Raw genomic sequence first — 20,872 nt, forward strand, 5'->3', positions numbered from 1 at the left:
ATATGTATTGATTTTTCAATACAAATCAAACGAAAATATATTTTTATGAGTACTCAATACTTAAAATAGTTTTTTACTGTAAGTTTTATAAATTCTCTTGAAAGTCTTAATGCCCTTTTGGAGTTTTCAACGTTTCCTGGGGGATGTTAGCATCCACATTGGAAATATAGGATCTAAATCTTAACAACTAGCAATCTAAACTGGAAAATAAAAAGGTAAATACAAAGCAAAAATATTAATAAAAGAGATTATAGTAAAACACAGTTAAATGGCAATGAAGAGAAAATTCAATAAATCCAACTTGATTTTTGACACATATTCATTCGAAAAGTACAAAATTCAACAAATATGAGAGTAATTTCCAAGTTCTTTACCATACAGATAAAAATTAAAATTTGAATTTTAAAATTAAAAAAATAATTTAAGGCTTTTCAACATAATAGATTTTTTTGAACAACATTCTATAAATAAGAGAACATCAGTCACGGGTATATTAAAAGATGAAATGTTAATAAATTTAAAATCTCAAATCATGGAAGAAATAGAATTTAAAAGCTCACTATAAAAGGTGATTTACCAAGCTACTAGTCTTTTGGGTGGTATTGAATAGTTTTTTTTCTTCAAATTAACTTGTATTTCTGCAAAGCAGGAAAAATGTGTAATACACCTCAGGTAATAATATGTTGGCAGACAGAACAGTATCCTTTTCATTTTAATTTATCAGTTTCACATTTAGAAACTGAATAATTAATTTCCTTGGTCAAGCAAGACACCAAGCAAGTTTGGTCAATAAAACGCCAAAATAAATGCATAACATTATATTAATCTTGAGGTTTTTAGAGTTAAAAAATAAATTAATAATAAGAATACTCGAAAGATAAAACACAGAAATCAACTGGAAAAAGTTACTTTTAGGGGCAAAATCCAAATATGAAGAAGGGTATTATTTTTAAAGGAATCTAAAAATTTGATAATAAGCTACTATTTTGTGTTTGATAATACTTTCAATACAAATGCAATTTATTTAAAGACACATACATTTAGAAACAATTAGCGAGTATACATGGACAAATAAATCCTTTTACATCGAAAAGTTTTAAATAAGGAGGTATTGTGTGCAGTTTAATTGCAGGTTGAATTCTGGTTAAATGGGTATTTTATTTTAGTCTTCTTAAATATTCACTACCAAATAAAAAGCTAACACATTTCTAAAATTATTTTTAATATCACAAATGTTAAACCAATAAACAGTATTAAACAGTATTCTAACAAAAATAAAACACACAAATTACATTTAACAGTTATAAATTTGGCAACTAAGTACATTCATAAATAAATATTTTAACCCTTTAACTGACAATCTATTCAAATAAATTTGCTAGAAATGACTGAAATTTGAATTAAATGATAATTAGTCAGATGTGCAGGAAAGCATCCAGATTCTACTTTGAACTAGTTCATCGATCACAGTTAAAGAGTTAAAAATCAGAATTTTCTAGTGCATATGAAAGACATGACATATTGCACTAAACATTTGATATATTGCACTAAACATTGCATTAAGCATGATATATATTGCTCATTAGACATCATACAAAATTCAAGGTAAACACAGCGTTAAGAAATTATTAAAATTTGAAAGGGCAGTTGCATACATGAATTTGTTATAATTTAAAATTATTCCAGAAGTAAAGAATGGCTTTGTAAAAAATTAAAGGCTAAGAGGCAGAAGAAAACCAAGGAATGGAATCTGTATGAAATAATGCTTCAAATTCCCAAATCTTCCCCTCAAAAATAAATAAATAAATAAAACTGGTCTAATCACACAAAGAAAAAACAAAACAAATATTTTCTGAAGTTTTTCTATTAGTTTTTTTTAAAAATGGATTCCTAATTTAAAAAACATTTTATTACCCTATTTAATTTAGATAATTTAAATAAAAAATAGGACAGTTTGTTAATAAGCATGATTCAAAGCCAATTAGAAAACAAAATTTAAAAAATTATTCATTTGCAGTTAAATGGTTGTTCTCAGTTATTATTAAGTATCAGTAAAATACGACTGCAAAGAGTCAATAGGTGTAAATCAGTCGAAACCTTTACATAAAAAGCAGAGATAAGCATTTACTGCTGTAAAGTCATTGTGCGGGGGGAGATTGTTTATTGCTGTTGATAAATAAAACACACACTGACATAAATAATTGATGATTGTAATGAAATATATATTTTAAAATTGACCAAGTGCTATTTTTTACTATACTATTGTAAAAAGATATTTTTTGTCTTTAAAACTATTGAGCTTAAAGAGTGTGTAATTTTTTTTTATTGCTGAAAATTGCTTTTGAAAAACACCTAGAAAATCCAGTTTTCTATTCAGAAGCATTTAGTTATTTCCCCAAACTGAATTTCTAATTCAATCACTAAAAAATAAGAAAATTTTAACAATTGCAAACATATCAAAATCTTAAATACCATTAAATAGAGAAAAATATTTAAAAAAAAGCAACTTAAATTAAAATATATCACATTTCAACCCAAAAAATACATTTACAATTAACAGCTATAAATTTATATCTACAATAACACTTATTTGTAATAAAACAGTGAAGGAAGACTGCAGATTAAAAAGAAAATGTCACATACATTTTTACAGGAACAGAAGGGTATATATTGTAACAACACAACATTATTTTATTACACAAAAGACAAGATTTTTTTATGTTAAAAAGGGCTTAATTATTGCTCTACGATTCCTTAACAGTCCCTATATTTTAAAACTCAAAATTAGCGCATTTTCTTGGAAACTCTGATAGAAAATAACTTTGATTTAAAGTACAATATGAAAAAAATGCAAAATTGACTTTATTAAATTTTTTCAAGCATTAAATGAAGAGTCAGACAATAATTAGAGCCAGTATTAACTCTCTGGCTGCTCATCCCGTGGGCATTTGTTTTTATTCTTTTATGGAGGAGTGCATCCCGTTTTTTTACCGTTTAACCAGTGAAATTAATTATATACAGTATTAGAGGTTCAATTTTGGTTTTAATCAACCGATGTCGCTAGTTTTGACTCAAGCAGTGTCAAAATCTTTTGTAAGCTTTAGAGATATGCAAAGGACCTCAAAAATCCCAAACTGCTACGCTTTGAAAAAATAGCAAAGCTTTTCGAATTTTTCGAAATTTCTGGAATTACACAATTTAATGATACTGTTAATTTACTCAATACCTAAAACTTGTTTAAACTGCAGACAACAGGCTATATTACCAATAGTCAAAGACTTCATGAAACCTATATCTAGCTAAGTTTTTTAAAATTTATAAATATGAGAAAATAGCACAAAACAAAACAAACAAAATTGCGCAAAACAGATTTGCCTGAATTTATAATATGATCTATTTGTTTTGTAAAGAAAGGTAAAATACAAAATTTATAAAAGAGAAAGGCAGCAATAATTGTGAAAAACACTTAAAAATACTAAAATAAACAAATATAAAATAGTCAGTACGATTAGAGAAACATTTAAAATATAATACAACCATGTTAGCTATTATTTATGAAACATATTTGTTTTATAAATATCTAAATTTTGTTAAAATATAAAATTTATTGCTTAACGCTAAGATTAACATTTATATCTAAACAATGCAGCTTTTTTATTACACAGTTTTGAGTCTTTTAAATGTGAAATTGAAATGAAATTAATAAATCTTACTCTATAGAGTCTTACCTTTTTAATACACAATATATCTTATAAGCAATCATAAAAACTTTAATTTAAACATAAAAGTTGTAGCATATGTATTTTCAATTCAGATCACAATTGTATCAGTTTTATTTCAATACTTTTCTGAAAAAAATATCATACAATTCTCTTCCATAAAGTGAAATAAAATGACCTATAACAATAGTTCAAAATTGAACTGTAAGGGAAGGGGAAGCAGTTTTTTTTTGACATGTCAATCGATTTTCTCTAATGGTAAAAAAAAAAAAAAAACATTTTATTATTGAGCATAAAATGGTTGAAGACCATCAGGTACAAAGAAAACGATCAAATACCAAAATCATGTGAAAGAATATGCTTTTATATAATCTTTGATGCTTGTATTTTTTTAATAAAGATAATCATCCCATATTAAAGCATCTCAGATAATACCTATTTGATAAAAATTAAAAATAGCAATGAGCTTAATAAATATAAATTCCTATAAATCAATACAATGAACCAAATTCGTACTTCACAAGAAAAGCGTTAAAACACATAATTAAATTCATAAAAATTTTTTATTTGTGCTTAAATTTATAAATGGGAAAAAAGCTCCTATGGATTTAATGTGGAGTGTGGCTGAGTAGGTGATAAATCCATTTAAGTATACTTGAATATGAGAAGTTAACTCAATTTGAAGGTATGCACAGACAAAATTTTTCACAATACTAGAGGTGAGAAACCTGAGAAGTTTAACTTGCGATTTTAAAGCATCATGGAATGGTGTACAGTAGGCGGGTAGGGAAGGTCAGTATTTCAGAAAATTTAATATGCACCCAACAAGAGGAGAAATATAGAATGGCACATGCATTAAGTACTTGCTACCATTACAAGTTAGATTTCAAATTACAATTTACAAGTAATATTTAATGGCAAAAAAAACCCGACTTATTTTAATGCACTGACATTTTAATTATCAAAACAGACATGCAGTTTAATGTATTTACTTTTGGGTCAGAAACATTTTCAATAATTTTTACTTCTACTATTTCTGATATCATAATGCAATGATACTACCATGATAATATTTTCTTCTAAAAATTATTCTAAGCCTATGCTAAATCTAGCATTTTAAAAATTAAAAAAAAATGATTAGATTTTTAATTATTATTGTTTCATAGCAATAAACATGATTTAAAAAGCAACAGATAGCTGAATAACTAATTACAGATTTTTTTCAGTATGAAGTTTTATCACTCAAATACCTTGTTGTTTTTAGTAACAAGTAAATTATTTATCATTAAAATCTTAGCTTTTCTTTTTATTTCAAGTTCAGTGTAAAATTTTTTGGTTTTATAGTTTTAGAAAACTTTTATGACATTATTTGCTGAATTCAGTTCATTAACATTTTGCAAGCATCTTAGATTTTGGTTCAGAGCAATGTTTAGCAGGAAAGTCATCACATTTGGAGATTCAAAAATCAGATAATTATGTTTTAAGATTTTGTTTTTATAAATAGCATTGAAAAATTATTCATTGAATGTTTTTTTAAAAGAGTTAGCATTTATTTCTTTTAAAATTTTGATTTTTAATACTTATAATTGCTTTCTTTCTGCTGATACAAAATTAAAATGAGAAAATATTTTAAATTTTGATTTTGTGAAAAGAGAATGGATAAAACACATGAAGGTGATATTCAAATATAAAAAAATTGTAAAAGGCAAACAAGGTATTCCGATTTTATGTAACAAATCTACTTTAACACAAGTACTGTGATGCAATGTGTGATGGCAAAAAATTAATAAAAGCAACTTAGGTGGAATGGAACCAGCCTTTACTAAAGTGCATTTGACTCACAGTGCATGTGAAAGTCAAAATATTCCTTCAAGATCAACAGTTTGAGATAAGAGTCAAAGTGATTATGTCTAATCACCCATTTCATTGAATTGTTAAAAAAAAACTCAAAACAAGAGGGGGATGGGGTGCTAATTTATGTTGGTAATATGAAAGAAAAACAACACTTTAGGTATTTAATTTACAACACAGTAAGAAAATAGAAATTTTTTTTTTTAAAAAAAAGGTAGGGAAATAATGCCTTTTAAAAGTAACTTGAAAATATCTGCTTTTTCAAAGATGGCAGAAAAATTATGAAAACTTTGATCTAGTTTCTTAATTTTTCAGATAAGGAGTTATGAATTTCAGATAAAGAGTTATGTACTGCAGTAAAAAAACAACTAAATAATTACTTCTGAAATAGTGAATTATTTAAATTTATTGTGAAGATATTAATCTAAAAGTTTATTTTGAAGATACATAACAAGTTTGAATATTTTGGGATTCTGAAAAATTATCCTAGGCTTAATTATGACATTAAATTTTTTTATTTTCTAATCTCTAACAATGACATAACTTGAGCTAAACGTTTTTTTTTTTACTAGTAAGTAGTCGCATAGTTTTTAACTTAAATACAAGATGTTTCTGTCCTTTTACAAAATTACATACAAATGAGAATGAATGCATCAGCTATTGTCGTTAAATAAGTGAAAAACAACACAATTCATATTAAGGCTATGAATATCTCTGTGTTAGCAGAGTAAAACCAATAAAGAAAGAATATAAAGAAATGAAAAGAAAAAGACAATTAATTGATAATTACTAATTTACACTCAGAACAATTCACTAATAATTCCTTAAAAAGTTCGACGAGTATAGTGTCAATTAAGTCTGAGTAAAAAACATTTAAAAACAAAGCTAATACTGTAAATCAATTACGTTTTTAGAAATAAATGCTAAATTTGTGTAAATGTAGATGAGATTTAATAAATATACAAGCGGCTTCACAATAAGAATTGATCAAGCTAGTTAAGAACATGGGTTTATGCTTTCTGGAAATCTTACATCATTACAACCATAGCCTTGTTCACGGACAGGAATTCGAAAAACACGGCCACTAGGCATACACACACAAAGTTTGTACCAGCGAGGAGCACTATCTTGGGTTTCTGCAGCAAATGGTAATTTCCCAGCAGAAACCATAACACCATCTGCACCGTCAAGAATTATACTTTGATTCTAAAAGTATTTAAAATTGAAAAATTATCAATTCCTAACAATTTAGCTGGATAATGTCACATGAATATTAGAAAGAAATAAGTAATATATACGACAGTGACAGAAATCGCTCATTTATATAAAAATGAGCTAAAATCTGCAAAAACTTGAATATCCATAAAGTAAGAAGATTAATTTTAAAGTATGATAAAAAAAAAAGATTTTATTGAACAATTTAAAAAAAATGTTAAAAAGAGAACTATCCTATCAATCATGCATTCATATAAAATATTATACAGCTTAGTTTGGCATTTCTTGAGTAGCATGCAGTAATGGCAAAGGCAAAATATAAATCTTTTAATAAATTAGAATTTATAAGAATTTTATCCATCATTAATATTAATAATTAAAATAAATAAAAAGTCAGATAGAAGAATGGTTACTTTCTAAAAATTTGATTAAAGTTTTATTAAAATTCAATCTATTTTAAAAGCTTTTGCTTTAGTTCACTACTACTGGAAAAAATATTTTGCACTAACCTCAAATGTTAGTGAAAATGGTTGTAGACAAAAATTTGTTTGTTCCTTAGCTTTAGGACATGAGTGTAGTTAAATTATTAACTATAATTTTATTACCTTAATTTTATATAATTGTATTTAAATATTTAGCAAAAATTTTGACTAATTAAAGTAAAATATCATATTTTATCAATTGATTTAGATATTTAAAAAAAACTTACAACACTTTTGAGATAAAGATCAACTCCAGTAACCCAAACAATTTCTTTCCCTGCCATAGTGAGACCTTCATTACCCTTTAATATTACTTGATAAGGAGATGATATCTCTAGTGACTCATTTTTCTTACTCACAATCTGGAAAAAAATAATTTACTAAGACAAAAACAAAATTCTATTATAGCTTCATAAACAGATAAAAACAAAATGCTACATTACATAAACCTAATGTGTATACTACTAATAGAAAGTTCATGTATGTAAGCCTTTTAAATGATGTTTGTTTTCAAAGCAAGAAAAAGAAGTTATTTTCTATTATGTATGCAACATATACTTAGAACTTTCCTCCTTCACAACAAGAAATTTATTTAAAAATAATGTAATATCAGTGATGCCAACTTGCTTCTGAGAGTGGATAAATATTTTCGAGTGGTGATTTATGGTTTATTGTGGAATAGACCACTTATAAATATAACCACTTATAAATATTTCCTTTCAATGTACGATTTTTTGCTTAAAAATTAAGAAAAGATTTTGCTAAAGTTTTATTCTTCAAAATTCCAAAATGCAAGCTTTGGTGTGGAACGCTAGGTAAAAATTCTAGCTATTTCTTTCTTCAATTCTGTTGATTGACTCCTAATGTATTGAGTATATGTATTTTTTCTGCCATTAGATATTGAGCAGTTTTTTTTAATTAAAAGTAAAATATAAAAAACAACATATAAAAATCAAAACAAATCAATTTAGAAAAAAAAAAAATCAAATATAAAATTGTATAATTCAGATTTCTTAAAAATGCTGATTTTTGTTTCAAATCCTTATTCTGCATAATACACCCATCAACACTCTTTATTTAAGTTGGTTTTGCATATAATACACTACAGGGGAGTATTTTGTTTTCTACTTCATTTGCAACAAAAATGTTTACTGTCTATATCTATAAAATTATCATTATTTTGTTTCAGCTCAAGATTAGCTTGTTGGCATTGGTGTCAGAAAGAAGATAAATCTTAAGATTATCAAAGTTATATCAAGTACAAGTAAAGTTACAACAACAACTAAACAACAACATTAAACTTGAAAGAGTTAAGAATCAAAGCAATCACTATTTTTGATGCTACAGTTTCATGCTATGTCATAATAAGACTGCGGTTACACTCAAGGTGCATAAATATTTATTTAATATTCTATTTTTAGTTAAATTATTCAAAGTCACTCATATATTCCGCATTTCGTTAAAATATGATTACGGTGTCATTATATAGGCATTACATATTTCATAGCTTTTAAATTTTTCAAAATTTCATTTATAACTCGGGGTTGGTATTATTTGTGGCTATATTATCTATTGATAATTCACGAAATTTTAGACCTCTTCCCATGCTCCCAATTGTCCATTAGCAACTATGCACTCACTGGAAATGTTAACTTCTCAGCGGTAGGACTGCGAGGTTTTTGGATATCCAATGGTCTCTCAGCCTGACTGCTGAAAAGGCTACAAAATCGCTGTATAAAAATCAATACCTATAAAGAAATTGTCTTCGCCTCGGTAAAAAAGATGCTTAATATTTTAATTTGTTAATATAATATGTTTTTGATGTGATAGGTGTAGCTATATTTGTTCATTTTACAAATAATGCCTAATAAAGCAGGATGATTTTCCTTGCTTGATCATATCTCAGCAGTTTCCCTGTTTAGTACATCAATGTAAAATTTTTTTTACTATCACTTTGCGGCGTGATAATGATACATTAATGACATTGTAGATTACTGCACAAGGTGAAAGGAATGAAGAAATATATTATGCATATACAGTGAAACCTCAGTTAAACAGATACTATTGGGACCAAAAAAAAAATAGTCTGCCTACGAGGGTTGTCCGTAAGAAAGAAAGAAGTTAGAAGCACTAATTAGAATTATTCATAAAGTTAGAAATAAAAAGAATTATTTAATATAACAATTCAATAAAACAGCATTTTTCAGTTAAATGCTATAATGTTAACTTGTTGTTGTAGTTCATTTACGACGCACTAGAGCTGCACAATGGGCTATTGACGACGGTCTGGGAAACATCCTTGAGGATGATCCGAAGACATGCCATCACAATTTTGATCCTCTGCACAGGGGATGGCACCCCCGCTTTGGTAGCCCAACGACCTGCACGCGAAGTCGAGCACTTTACGGTAGCACAGTTTAACGAGGACCAATGCCGCACACCCTCGGTCCCTATGCAGACTGATCCAAGTGGTCACCCACCCGCACACTGACCGCCGCCAGCGACAATTATTTGATTTATTTGAATATGTTTAATTAAAAGTAATATGACTATTCACAAAATAATAATTAAAAAAAAATCAGAGTAAGAAACTGCACAAAAAAATATGTAAAATTTTAATGGTTATGAACTTTATATTTTTCACCCAAATATTTAAGAACATGACCTTCAATATCCAATTACGTCTCATTACCTTAAATGAGAAGTGTTCCCTTTGAAATAGCATTCATTGATAAAGTAAGATTCTAAACAAATGACATTTTCAGAGGAAAATGGACAAAAGAGTGCAAAAATCTGTAAACATACAGTTCTTAATTATAAGATATAATTAGTATCCTATTTAAAGAAAATAAATGCACAATTTTATTATTTTTTAAATAGAATATTCATTGTATCACAATGTTACATTTTTTACTCTTTCAATTGTGTAATAAAAAAGGATGCAACTAAAAAATTAAGGATGCAAATAATGTGGGCTAACATTTAAGAAGTCTTTAAGGAATGAATGTAAAATATATAAATATTTTGTACCAAAATCATAGGGCATAAAAAAGTGGAGCCCCCTTAATAACTTTTGATTGAATAAAATGATTTTCACAAACTTAAATGTTATCTTAATAGTTCATACAATGGAACTTAAATGTTTTAATTAATTAAAAGTGGATGATATTTTTAACTATCAAAAGAGATATAAAAAGTCATTTTTTCGCACAAACATATTTTTCACTGAGACCACTTCAGAATTAAGGTTCAAATAATAAAGAGCTAGAAAATACTATGCCATGATAAGGAAAAAAAATAATAATAAAATATCTGAAAGTAGAAGAATTTAAAGTTTGAGCCACATAGAATTAATAAAATTTTTTGACATATCTCTGAAATTGAAATAAAAGCTTTAAAAAGTTTTTTTTACCCTGGACACATGTGCTTCCTTAACACTTAAGTGAGAGACACCTGTAGGTAACTTGAAATCATTATAATCAGTAGAAAAAATCTTTTTTCCTGAGGTAGGGCTTTGAATTAAGAACTCTTCAACACCAGAGATAATTGTATGGTCATGATGAATTTCAAGACTGGGTCCAGACTTTCCAGTATTCATTCTGGGTCCAGTTCGGAAAATTATCTGAAGAAAAAAAATCTATTAAACAAAGAAAACATAATAACTTAAAACTATATAATTTTAAAATACAAAATGTACATTTTCTCTTTAAAAAAATTAGATCTTAATCAGCCAGAATTTCAAGAAAAAATAAATAACCTCTACTATGGAACAGTGGGTCACAAAGACAGGACCACTACAGGGTTTTTTTTCACTAGAAAATCAAGTAAAAGAAAATGATACCGAATTTCCCAAATTAAACAGGAATTTTACATTTTGTTAAACTACAGAATAATTATCTGATTTGAAAGAATATTATCAAAACTGAAAGAAATTTGTGGAAATACTTTTTGAGAAAAAATTAAGAGATTTAACTACCACTTGTGTTTTGTTTCTTAAAAAGTTATACTTCCAAAAATATTACAAATAAAATTTTATATTTCAATAATTTATCAGGGGTGCACAACCTTTATTAGTGAAAAGAACCACTTGTACAGCAGGTTGACCAATGAAGTAGACTAAGTAACTAAAGACCTGTTTAGACGATCCAAGTTCTTGGATGAAGATAGATTGATATTGATGGAAACTTGTTTGGCTTTGAGCTTGGATCTTGTAAACGACCATCCAAGTACTTGATCCAAGTCCTTGGACGATAGTAGAGCATGTTCTACTTTCCATCCAAGTTTTTTATCCCTTAACCAATCAGCGTCTTAGGTTTTGTGATGTCAACAAGCAGGCATCAGATTATGTCCTTTTGTTGTCTGTTTTCATATATTTTAGTCCAAATAAATTAATCTATTAAGGTTAATTTGTGTTATTATGATTTTATTTGAATTTATTTAGTAATTTTAAACTCATGTAATTATTATTTTATATTGCTGATCACGAACAACGTGTTGAGCAAGTTTTTCATACGACCAATGAGTGACATTCAAGAACTTGGATAGTGTTGACGAATCATCCAATTTCTTGGACAGAGAAATCCCTCCAATTTCTCAGACTCAAGAACTTGGACCGTGTAAACAGGTCTTAAGTATTTAGACTTGTTGACTGATAAATAAAGCAAGCATTAAAATATGTGATTCGAAACCTGCAAATATTGTATATATTGCAAATATCCGGATTTTCAATACCAGGAGGAAATGCATAACAACTGCTAAAAAATGTATTGAAAAATAACTTTGATTGACAAAATCGGCACAAATAAAGCTTTTCAAAGTATTGTATTAAAAATATTGGGATTTTCAAACGCGAAGCAATAACTGCAAAAAAAAAAAAAAAATAGCTTGTTGAAAGGATGAAATCAGCACAAATAAAGCACATTAAAAGTGATTATTAAAACGAGCAATTTGAAACTTGGAAGTCATAACAATATGGTATTTAAAATATAGAGATTTAAGCAAATATGTAGAAATTTGACAATAACTGCCGAAAACACAATCGAAAAATCACTTGGATAAACGATGAAGTGGACACAAAGCACATGAAAAATAACTAGACTTCGAAATTCGCATATCAGAACTGCATATTAAAAACATTCCGATTTTTAAAACTATGTGGAAACCCATGGCAATAATTACTGAAAAAGTGATTGAAAAACCACATACGCTTATGATGGAATCTGCATGGATGGTTATGGTTTTCCAACACTATGTGGTTATGATTTTCCAACACACCAGAGGATGCAGCATATTTACATTTTTCTACAGATAGCCGACAAACATACTTACTGGTTTATTATCTCCAATTATAGGTAAGTCGCTATCAGAGAAACCTCCTATCACTCCAGTGTCTGGGGTAATTGTTCCCATGTCAGCATGATTTAAAAATCGTAAGAGTTTACCATATCTGATAAATTCCATACTTTCCATTCCATATCCAATACGAAGGACACTCAAAAGTACAACTATGACCTATAAGTAAATTATGTTATGAAGTTTTTTCTGTGCAATTTATTTATTTTTATTAAATATTTATAGGGTCTTCCAAGATACAAAGAATAAAATATTAAATATATTATGATTTGTATTTTAGCACATTGCAAATAGTAATTATAGCATTCTGATTTAAATAGGTGGATTTTAAGAATGTTCTGATTGCATATTAAAAGAAAATTCCCCTATCTTAAACAAAATATAATAAATTTTGAGCCTAAAAAACAGTTCATAAGTATTTATGTACTGCTCACTATATCTGATTCTTTAGGCTTAGAATTTTAGCTTTTTTTAACCGCTAAATATTGATACTCAATTTATAAATAATTACAATAGCATAATTATTTAAATTTTAAGGAACTCAATCTCAAGGATAAACATAGATATGAATAGTTTAATTAATTATTTAGTGGCTGCCATCTTTTATGACCTTACAGCCAGAGAATGTACTTGGCCAGGAATGTAAAAAAAAAAATATTTTCTAAGACAAACATAATATAACCTCGAAAAAAAGATCTTAAGCATATCTTGAAAAAAAAAAAAAAAAAACTTTCGACATAATTCTCTTCAAACTTTCCAAACGAACTGCAGTTAGCTCTAAGACTAAATATACCAATATTTGAAGATTTTTCTGAAAATCAGAAAATGTAGCACATATTTAATTTAAGAGTGACATTTAATTAAATTAAAACAGATAAAAAATGAAATTTTTATCAAATAAATGAAATAATTTAGCTTTTAACGTATTTGTTAAGTACAGGTATGTCAGTTAATCTAATTACCCACCAGAGTTATAATAAAACCAAAAGCCTTTTACATTCACAGATATTAGACCATAACATTCTAAAGCATCATAGTGTAACATGGTTGACCAAAAAAAACAAAAATTCCAGAAAAAAATATAAATTATGTTGCACAAAAATATCCTGCAACATTTGGAATGTTTACAAATTAATTTTCACAAAAGTGGCAGTGCACAAAAGCAGAGATTTTTTTAAAAGCAAATAGAATGTTTATAAAACTTTTATTGGAACTTAATATGGCGGTTTGTAAATTTGAATCGTAGTTTGTATATTTGACAATTTATAAGCCTATTTATATTATTTAGGTAGTGGTTGACAAAATTCTTTCAATTCGAATTTTTTTAAAAAATTAATAAATTACATTTTCAATGACTAGGAAATTTTTTTCTGAAACTATGGAAATTTTGTAATAGTAGGAGGGCATGAATACTTTTATTATTTTTTTTACATTAACATAATAATTTTATTCAAAAATAAATTAGAAATCGAACAGAATTTGTTTCTTCGATTCATTGTAAGAAAACATTAGGGTCTATCCAGGGCTGCATTACCCATTAGGCCATGGCCTGGTGCCCCCAATGATTAGGGCCCCCCTTAAAAGGGATTTTTTGAAAATAAATTTTAAAAAATTGAGAAAAGCAATGATTTTTCATATTTTTTCAAAATGTTATGATTATTTTTTAGCTCTAATTTAATAAAATAAAGTAAAATTTAATTTATTATTATTTATTTTTCTTTTAAATATGCTTTCTTAAATGAAAAGATATATAAATACTTTGATATTTGAATAAATAAAAAATATACAAGAAAAAAATTTAATCTGAGAGCCCCAAAAGATTGAATGGCCTAGAGCCCCACGTACGCTTAATATGGCCCTTGGTCTATCAAAAGCTTTATAAATGTTTATAAAACAATTACAATAGGTGCAGTATTTGGTCTATTGATAACATCTTTTAACCCTAGGCCAAGACTTTTACATGCTCGCAAATTTATATAGATATGTTACTTATATCTTCATAAGTGTAGACAGACATTAAAAAAAAAATCACTCTCTCTATGTATATAAATAATACTTAACAAGATACAATATCAATTGACATACTCACAGCTAAATTTATAAGAGCAATTGTAAATAGTAAAACAACCAATGCATAAAACATGATGCCCTTTTTTCCCCTCAAGCCAGTTTTATGCAAATATAATTCTGAGACTGGAACATAGCCTGGATGTGCAGAAACATGATGATTGTTTATATGTTGCTTAAGCAAAGCTTTCTCTCTCATTGACAATGTATTTGTACCCTGTTAAAGACAAAAAGAAAAGTATTAAATAGTAATAAATAAATAAAAAAAATTATGTATGTAATATATATATATGTAATATATTTTCATTTAAAACTTCCGCAAAAACGAATCACTTAAAAAAAAAAAGATAAGGGATTACTTGGGAACACTTATAATTAAATTATTTTACAATGAAAATGTATCTTAAGGAATTATCTTTTTATGCAACCAATTACTAAATTTTCCACATCTAAAATAACTGTATTCAGTAAAGGAAACAGATATAACAGTTGGTACCAGATGCAACAAAACTGATTGAAAAATTTATGCATAAGATTTCAAAAATATTTTAAATAGAAAAGCGGGAAACAAGAAAAAAAAAAAAAAATTCTGCTAAATAATACAGGAAAAAATAATTGTGCAGAAAATTTTACCTCTCCAGCAGCCATAGTAACACTTGAAGTTAACTATTTAAACTTACAATTTAGGGAAAATTTTATTTTCTTAGCGACGCCGATTTTTTTTAAGAGAGTATCATCTTTGCGATCAGAATATCAAATTTCAGGTTATGTTATTGTTTTCTGTTTTGATTTTGTGCTTTAAAATGAAACTTTTCAATGCGATAAACTAGCACGCTTTGGCCATACTTTCTAGACATATCAATCTTTGCATTGTTTCCATTCATATGATTCATTGTTTATATTTTAGAACACAATTGATCTGTAAATTTAATATGTTATTTACTTCTTTTTTTTCCCCCATTGACAATTGTTTTGTTGTGTAGGCAATGTTGAAGAAGAAAGAGACAAAAATTTTAAGATAAAGTTTGTTTGTAATAATTAAATAGTGCTGCCACCTACTACAGCTATAATCAAATAAAAGCGAGAGAAATTGTTTTATTATAGGTAAATACATACTAGGTACTAAATAGGTAGGTACTAGCAAGATAGGGAAACATTTAAAATCAATGGCATTTTATCAAATAGTTGAACAAATTTTGAAAGTAATATTTGAATAATACGTTTACTATAACATTAAAAATAAAATGAATGCCCAATTAATTAAAAAACGTTCTTAATATAGTTCTGTAAAACTTTGGTTCATCCAAAAGTCTAATAAAGTAAAGTAAAATATTAAAACTGAAAATTATCATACATTTCAAATAAAAATTGGATTTCAGGGGAATTTTTTAAAAATTGGTATTATGTAATTACTATCTTTCTGATCAAAATTCACAACAGGCAAATCGAAATATATCAGATATATTTTTAAGGTTTAATTACTACAGCTACAGGCACAGCGCAAACTTTTACCCGAGGCAGAGCCCTGTTTAAGTATGTAACTACAAAATTTTACCATTACATAAAATATTTACTCATTTACATTACGAAAAATATTACCATTACATAAAATATTTTACCATTTGAACATTTTCATATGTTGTTAATATAAATTATTAAATTGGACAATTAAAAAATTTAAAGAAAGGGAAATTAGGAAAAAAAAACATCTGAAAATAAATTTACTTTTTCATTGATTAAGTGAAAGGTATATTAGTTATTGAACTTGTCAAAAAATTTACTTTATTAAGAAAATAAAACCATGAATTAATTTAAATATAATTATGAGAAAATGAAGGCAAAATATGGGAAATAAAGTGTTAAATAGTATTGAAATGGCAAGAATTAATGAAGGTATCCAATTTATTGATGGTTTTAGGTTCCATCATTCGGGCCTTGAATCTGCGTACAAATTAGATAGCAACCTAACAAACAAGGGCGCCGGCAGAATAATATAAAAGGGGGTGCAACCCTCTAGCAAACTACCCCCCCCCCACACACACAAAAAAATTAAAAATATTCGGTTATTACATTTTGTTTTGTTATTACATATACTTTCATCTGTTAATTTTTTCAAGATACATTTCTTCATTGTTAACAAGATATATACGAATTTCTTGTACTTGCAAATTTTGCTACGAGAAACTGTACTGATGGCGCTGGCAGAGCTACTGACTTTGAAACACAAATAACTACAAACAGTAGTTTCGTATACTAACGTGTTTGTGCACGCTTAACATTGGTATTTATTGTGTTGATGAAGTTTCACAGGTTTGAGAAGTCAGTTAGTGTTATACACCTTTGTTAAACTAAATAACTAATAGAAAATATAATATTACTTATATTTTATTAAATGAAATTTAAAAATATAGCTTAGATGTCTGCCAAGTTTGTTCAATAAAAAAATATGTTTAATAAAAACTTTTGTAACAAAATTGTTTTTCTGTATCTCTTTAACTGTTTAAAAAAAAGCCAGGGGGGTGCAAGTGCACCCCTTTGCACCCCGCTGCCGGCGCCCTTGCTGACAAACCTTTTCCAACCTAGAATTTAAAATCTTTCTTTTGAAAAATATATTTGTCTAAATAAATGAACAAAAATAATTGAATAAAATGATAATTGATTTCGAGATATTTTGCGACTTGAGTTTAGTTTATGATAGACTAAAATCACTTTGTAAGGAAACACAGGACGTTTACATAAAAATGATAGAATTTTTCTTATTTAAACTGGTATGAAATTTCTCAATAAAATTTATTAGTATAATTTTAACAATTTAAGCAAATTATGGCTGCAAATTATCCTTCGTGTTTTCAATTGTAAATAGAAAATCTAAAAAAATTATCTTCGTAAATTGATTATCATGAAAAAATATTACGTAATTTGCAATATTTTATTAAATTAATAATAAGTAAATTAATATGTTATGAAACATATACATTTTTATTTGTCTTCAGCAGTATTAGGAAAAAAAATTGCTGATTTATTCAAAACACAATAAACTTATCAATATTTCTATCAATAAAGTTTCGAACAAAATTGTAAGAAAATCAGAAACAGTGAAATACAAACATTTTCATTCGTGTCTCCAATTGTAAGCAGAAAATCTAAAAAATTTATCTTCGTAAATTGATTATTATGAAAAAATATTACGTAATTTGTAATATTTTATTTAATTAATAATACGTAAATTGATATGTCTTTGGGGGAACCCTGGCATTTTATTAAAAAAAAAAGCTCATTAGAGGCCGTGAATATACTAACCAAAAAAATAAAATTAATTATTTTGAAAATACTTAATGTAAGGAATGGAATATATAATATTAAAAATTTATAATAGATTTTACAGAAAAAAACATATTTTTAATTTTTCAAATTTGTTACATTTTTATCATAAGAATTTTACAGAAATAAATTCATATAAACAACCGAAATATTAAATAAATTATGGATGATTGTTTGGGTATATGGATGATTGTTAAATTAACGGTTAAAGAACAATCGTAAATTTCTGAGCTCCTGTGATTCTTCTATGGAACATTTTTTGGGAAACGCTATTCTAAACCGATACAAAATGCTAATATCAGACTTTCAGGAAAATTGAAAGTAAATCCAGACGCGAGAGCCAAAAAGAAAGAAAATGAAAAAAAAAAAATATTTCATGAGGATAAAAATCTAATTGTGCAATTAATGCAAAATTGCTATTATAATTGATATTAAATCTTTAAAAATTATTTTATTGATAAATAAAATAATTTTTAAACAACCAAATGACAAAAATAATTTTTTATTTTTTTAGTCAAGAATATTTTTTTGAAATTTCGAAGCATTTTAGGATTTTGTTCCCCTTATGATATAATGCATTCAAATTAACAAAACTGATTGAACTTGTTTTCTTACGGAAATCGGATTTCAAAGAAATTTCACAAACAAAACATTCTTAAAATTAGCATCAGTAATCAGGAAATCTTTTTAGTAAAATTTATAGCCAAGAGCATAACTTTATAATTTCTTGTAATTGAATGCTAAAGAGCCCCGAAGTCTCCCTATGCAATAATAATTTTGAATCTTCAATTAATTGAATTGTTATTTTTATAATTGTTTTATCAGAAATTTATTTTTCAATTCATTTTCAGATTTCTGTACTTCATTCATAATTATTTCTAAGCTAAAAATAAAATTATTTCCTTAAACGATTTGGCGATATTTTTGTTTCATAGTTTATATACTAATAGCCTTTGTTTAGCAATTTAAAAATAATATTGCATTGAAAAAATGAATACTAAAAATTTTTTAATCTTAGACTTCTAAATGGTTTAAATATGCTCGAGCTTATTTCTAAAAATTCGTAATTAAGAATATCTTTGTGTTGCTAATTACACATACCACGTATGGGCGGTATTATGCAAATATGATTAACGTATTCTGCATAGTATCGGCTAGTACAAAAAGTAACGAATAATTTCAACCTTATAGAATATTTTTGCTTTGAATATTTTGCTATCTGGTTAAACAGTAAAATAGGCAACAAAAGTGTGAGCTCACTTTTAAATGTGAGAATTTTGAATTTTTAAAAATAGTTTTCTATTCCTTTTCTCTTTTTGCTCTCAATTACAGTTCCGATTTGCTTGGTATGTTAGCCCTTAAGGAATGTGATGAAATATTTTAAATATTGTTTTAATCTATATAGACTATTTGCATTTTCGAAAATGATTGTAATATGAGGTTGAAGAAACGATGATAAAACGATGGTTGTAATATAAGTTCCCAATTTCTGTCCTAAATTCATTATCATATCTTTTACTTTTAAACTATCTCAGATCAGTTTGCCACTTAATTTATTGATGTAGTTGAAATATTATATTGAGATTCAAAATATTGAGAATGAAAATATTGAAATTTAAAATGAAATATTTTAAAATTTTCTCATTACATGATTATATTTATAGTGGGCCGTCCCCCGTTTTAGATTTCTTATCAGAAATAAAGTACTAGAAGTATACACATGAAAGATCGAAAATTTATATCTGTGAGAACAAGAAGCAAAAACGCTATAGAAATCTATCAAATTGCTAATGAGGACGGCGGGATAGAAAAAAAAATAAAAAAAACGTTAAAATTAGTTTGGGTTGAAATTTAAAGTGTTTTTTATAACAACCATACAGTTTTTCTCGGTTTTTCCGGTCATCAAACGATGTTTTGAGTATTTTTTTCCTCAATAATAATTCGTTAGATTTTGATAGCTTTTAGATTTTTTCTTTTTACCCTAATATGTATACTTTTTGGAAGGTTTGTGAGAATATTCATTTTAGGTGATCATTATGGCAAACCCTGTGCACTCAAACCCATGAATCAGCACATTCCTAGATAATCACGCATCATAATTTCTTTTTTCAGTCAGTCCACCATATAACTTTTAAAAATATGATTTAAATTAATAAGTGTGTGTTTTCTAATCAAAAAATACCGTCGCCTATATTAAAGGTGTTGAAGTTAGCTCAAAACAGTTTATTTTATTTATTTATTATTATTTTTTATTTATTATTATTTATTTATTATTATTACTCATTTATTATTATTATTTATTTATCATTATTATTTTTTAAGAATAACTCTTCTGAAATTGATATTTCAAGTGTTTATAAACAAAATAGAAGGAAACAATCATTTCGAGAGTTTTAGCTTTACGAGCATGATAATGAAACAAACGATAATCAAAATCACGATTTACTATGAATTTTTTGAATGATTCAAGTAAGAGGCAGTTAACATCTATTAATAAATCAGAAAACCAATTTCGGATCTTAAAAATTCAAAATTTAAGATGAATTTTAAGACAGAGAAATATGTATTAGATTAATTTGTGAAAGTTAAGGAAACACGGTGTTTCTATACCAAAAAGAAAATAAAAAATGTCCTTTAACTCGTGGGTCAATCATGATTACAATACGCTCTACGTATTAAAGAATAATGCTGAATTTGGCTTTATATTCGACAAGGATATTCTTGGAAGCATATAAATCTGAAATTAGAAAATGAAGTTGGATTGGTCAAGTTCTTTTAATTCAGTTTACATATTACTTAGAAACAAAGATCGCATTTTTGTTAAGGGGCTGGCCAGTGACCACTCTAGAATTTTAGGAAAATATT

General features: G+C 26.8%; 2 protein-coding genes across 5 annotated transcripts in view; both read right to left on the reverse strand.

Annotated features, from left to right (window-relative positions):
• The window catches only part of LOC107445938 (uncharacterized), a 91,492-nt gene that overhangs the window by 65,927 nt on the left and 4,693 nt on the right, over positions 1-20,872 (reverse strand). The gene's annotated exons all lie outside the window — the stretch shown is intronic.
• Positions 1,204-20,872, reverse strand: part of LOC107448989 (sarcoglycan beta) — a 135,009-nt gene continuing 115,340 nt past the window's right edge. For 2 of the 4 annotated variants that reach the window (XM_043040634.2, XM_071187806.1), the window contains 5 exons: positions 14,709-14,903; positions 12,596-12,778; positions 10,680-10,889; positions 7,495-7,629; positions 1,204-6,776 (listed from right to left, as the gene is read on the reverse strand). In XM_043040634.2, coding sequence (XP_042896568.1) covers positions 6,567-6,776; positions 7,495-7,629; positions 10,680-10,889; positions 12,596-12,778; positions 14,709-14,885 — 915 coding nt within the window. In that variant the 5' untranslated portion in view covers positions 14,886-14,903 and the 3' untranslated portion in view covers positions 1,204-6,566. Of the gene's footprint in view, positions 6,777-7,494; positions 7,630-10,679; positions 10,890-12,595; positions 12,779-14,708; positions 14,904-15,319; positions 15,704-20,872 lie in introns of those variants that run through there. The other 2 variants (XM_016064377.3, XM_016064378.3) reach the window with 2 other exon arrangements.

Source organism: Parasteatoda tepidariorum, chromosome X1, assembly GCF_043381705.1.
Source record: "Parasteatoda tepidariorum isolate YZ-2023 chromosome X1, CAS_Ptep_4.0, whole genome shotgun sequence".
NCBI lineage: Eukaryota > Metazoa > Arthropoda > Arachnida > Araneae > Theridiidae > Parasteatoda > Parasteatoda tepidariorum.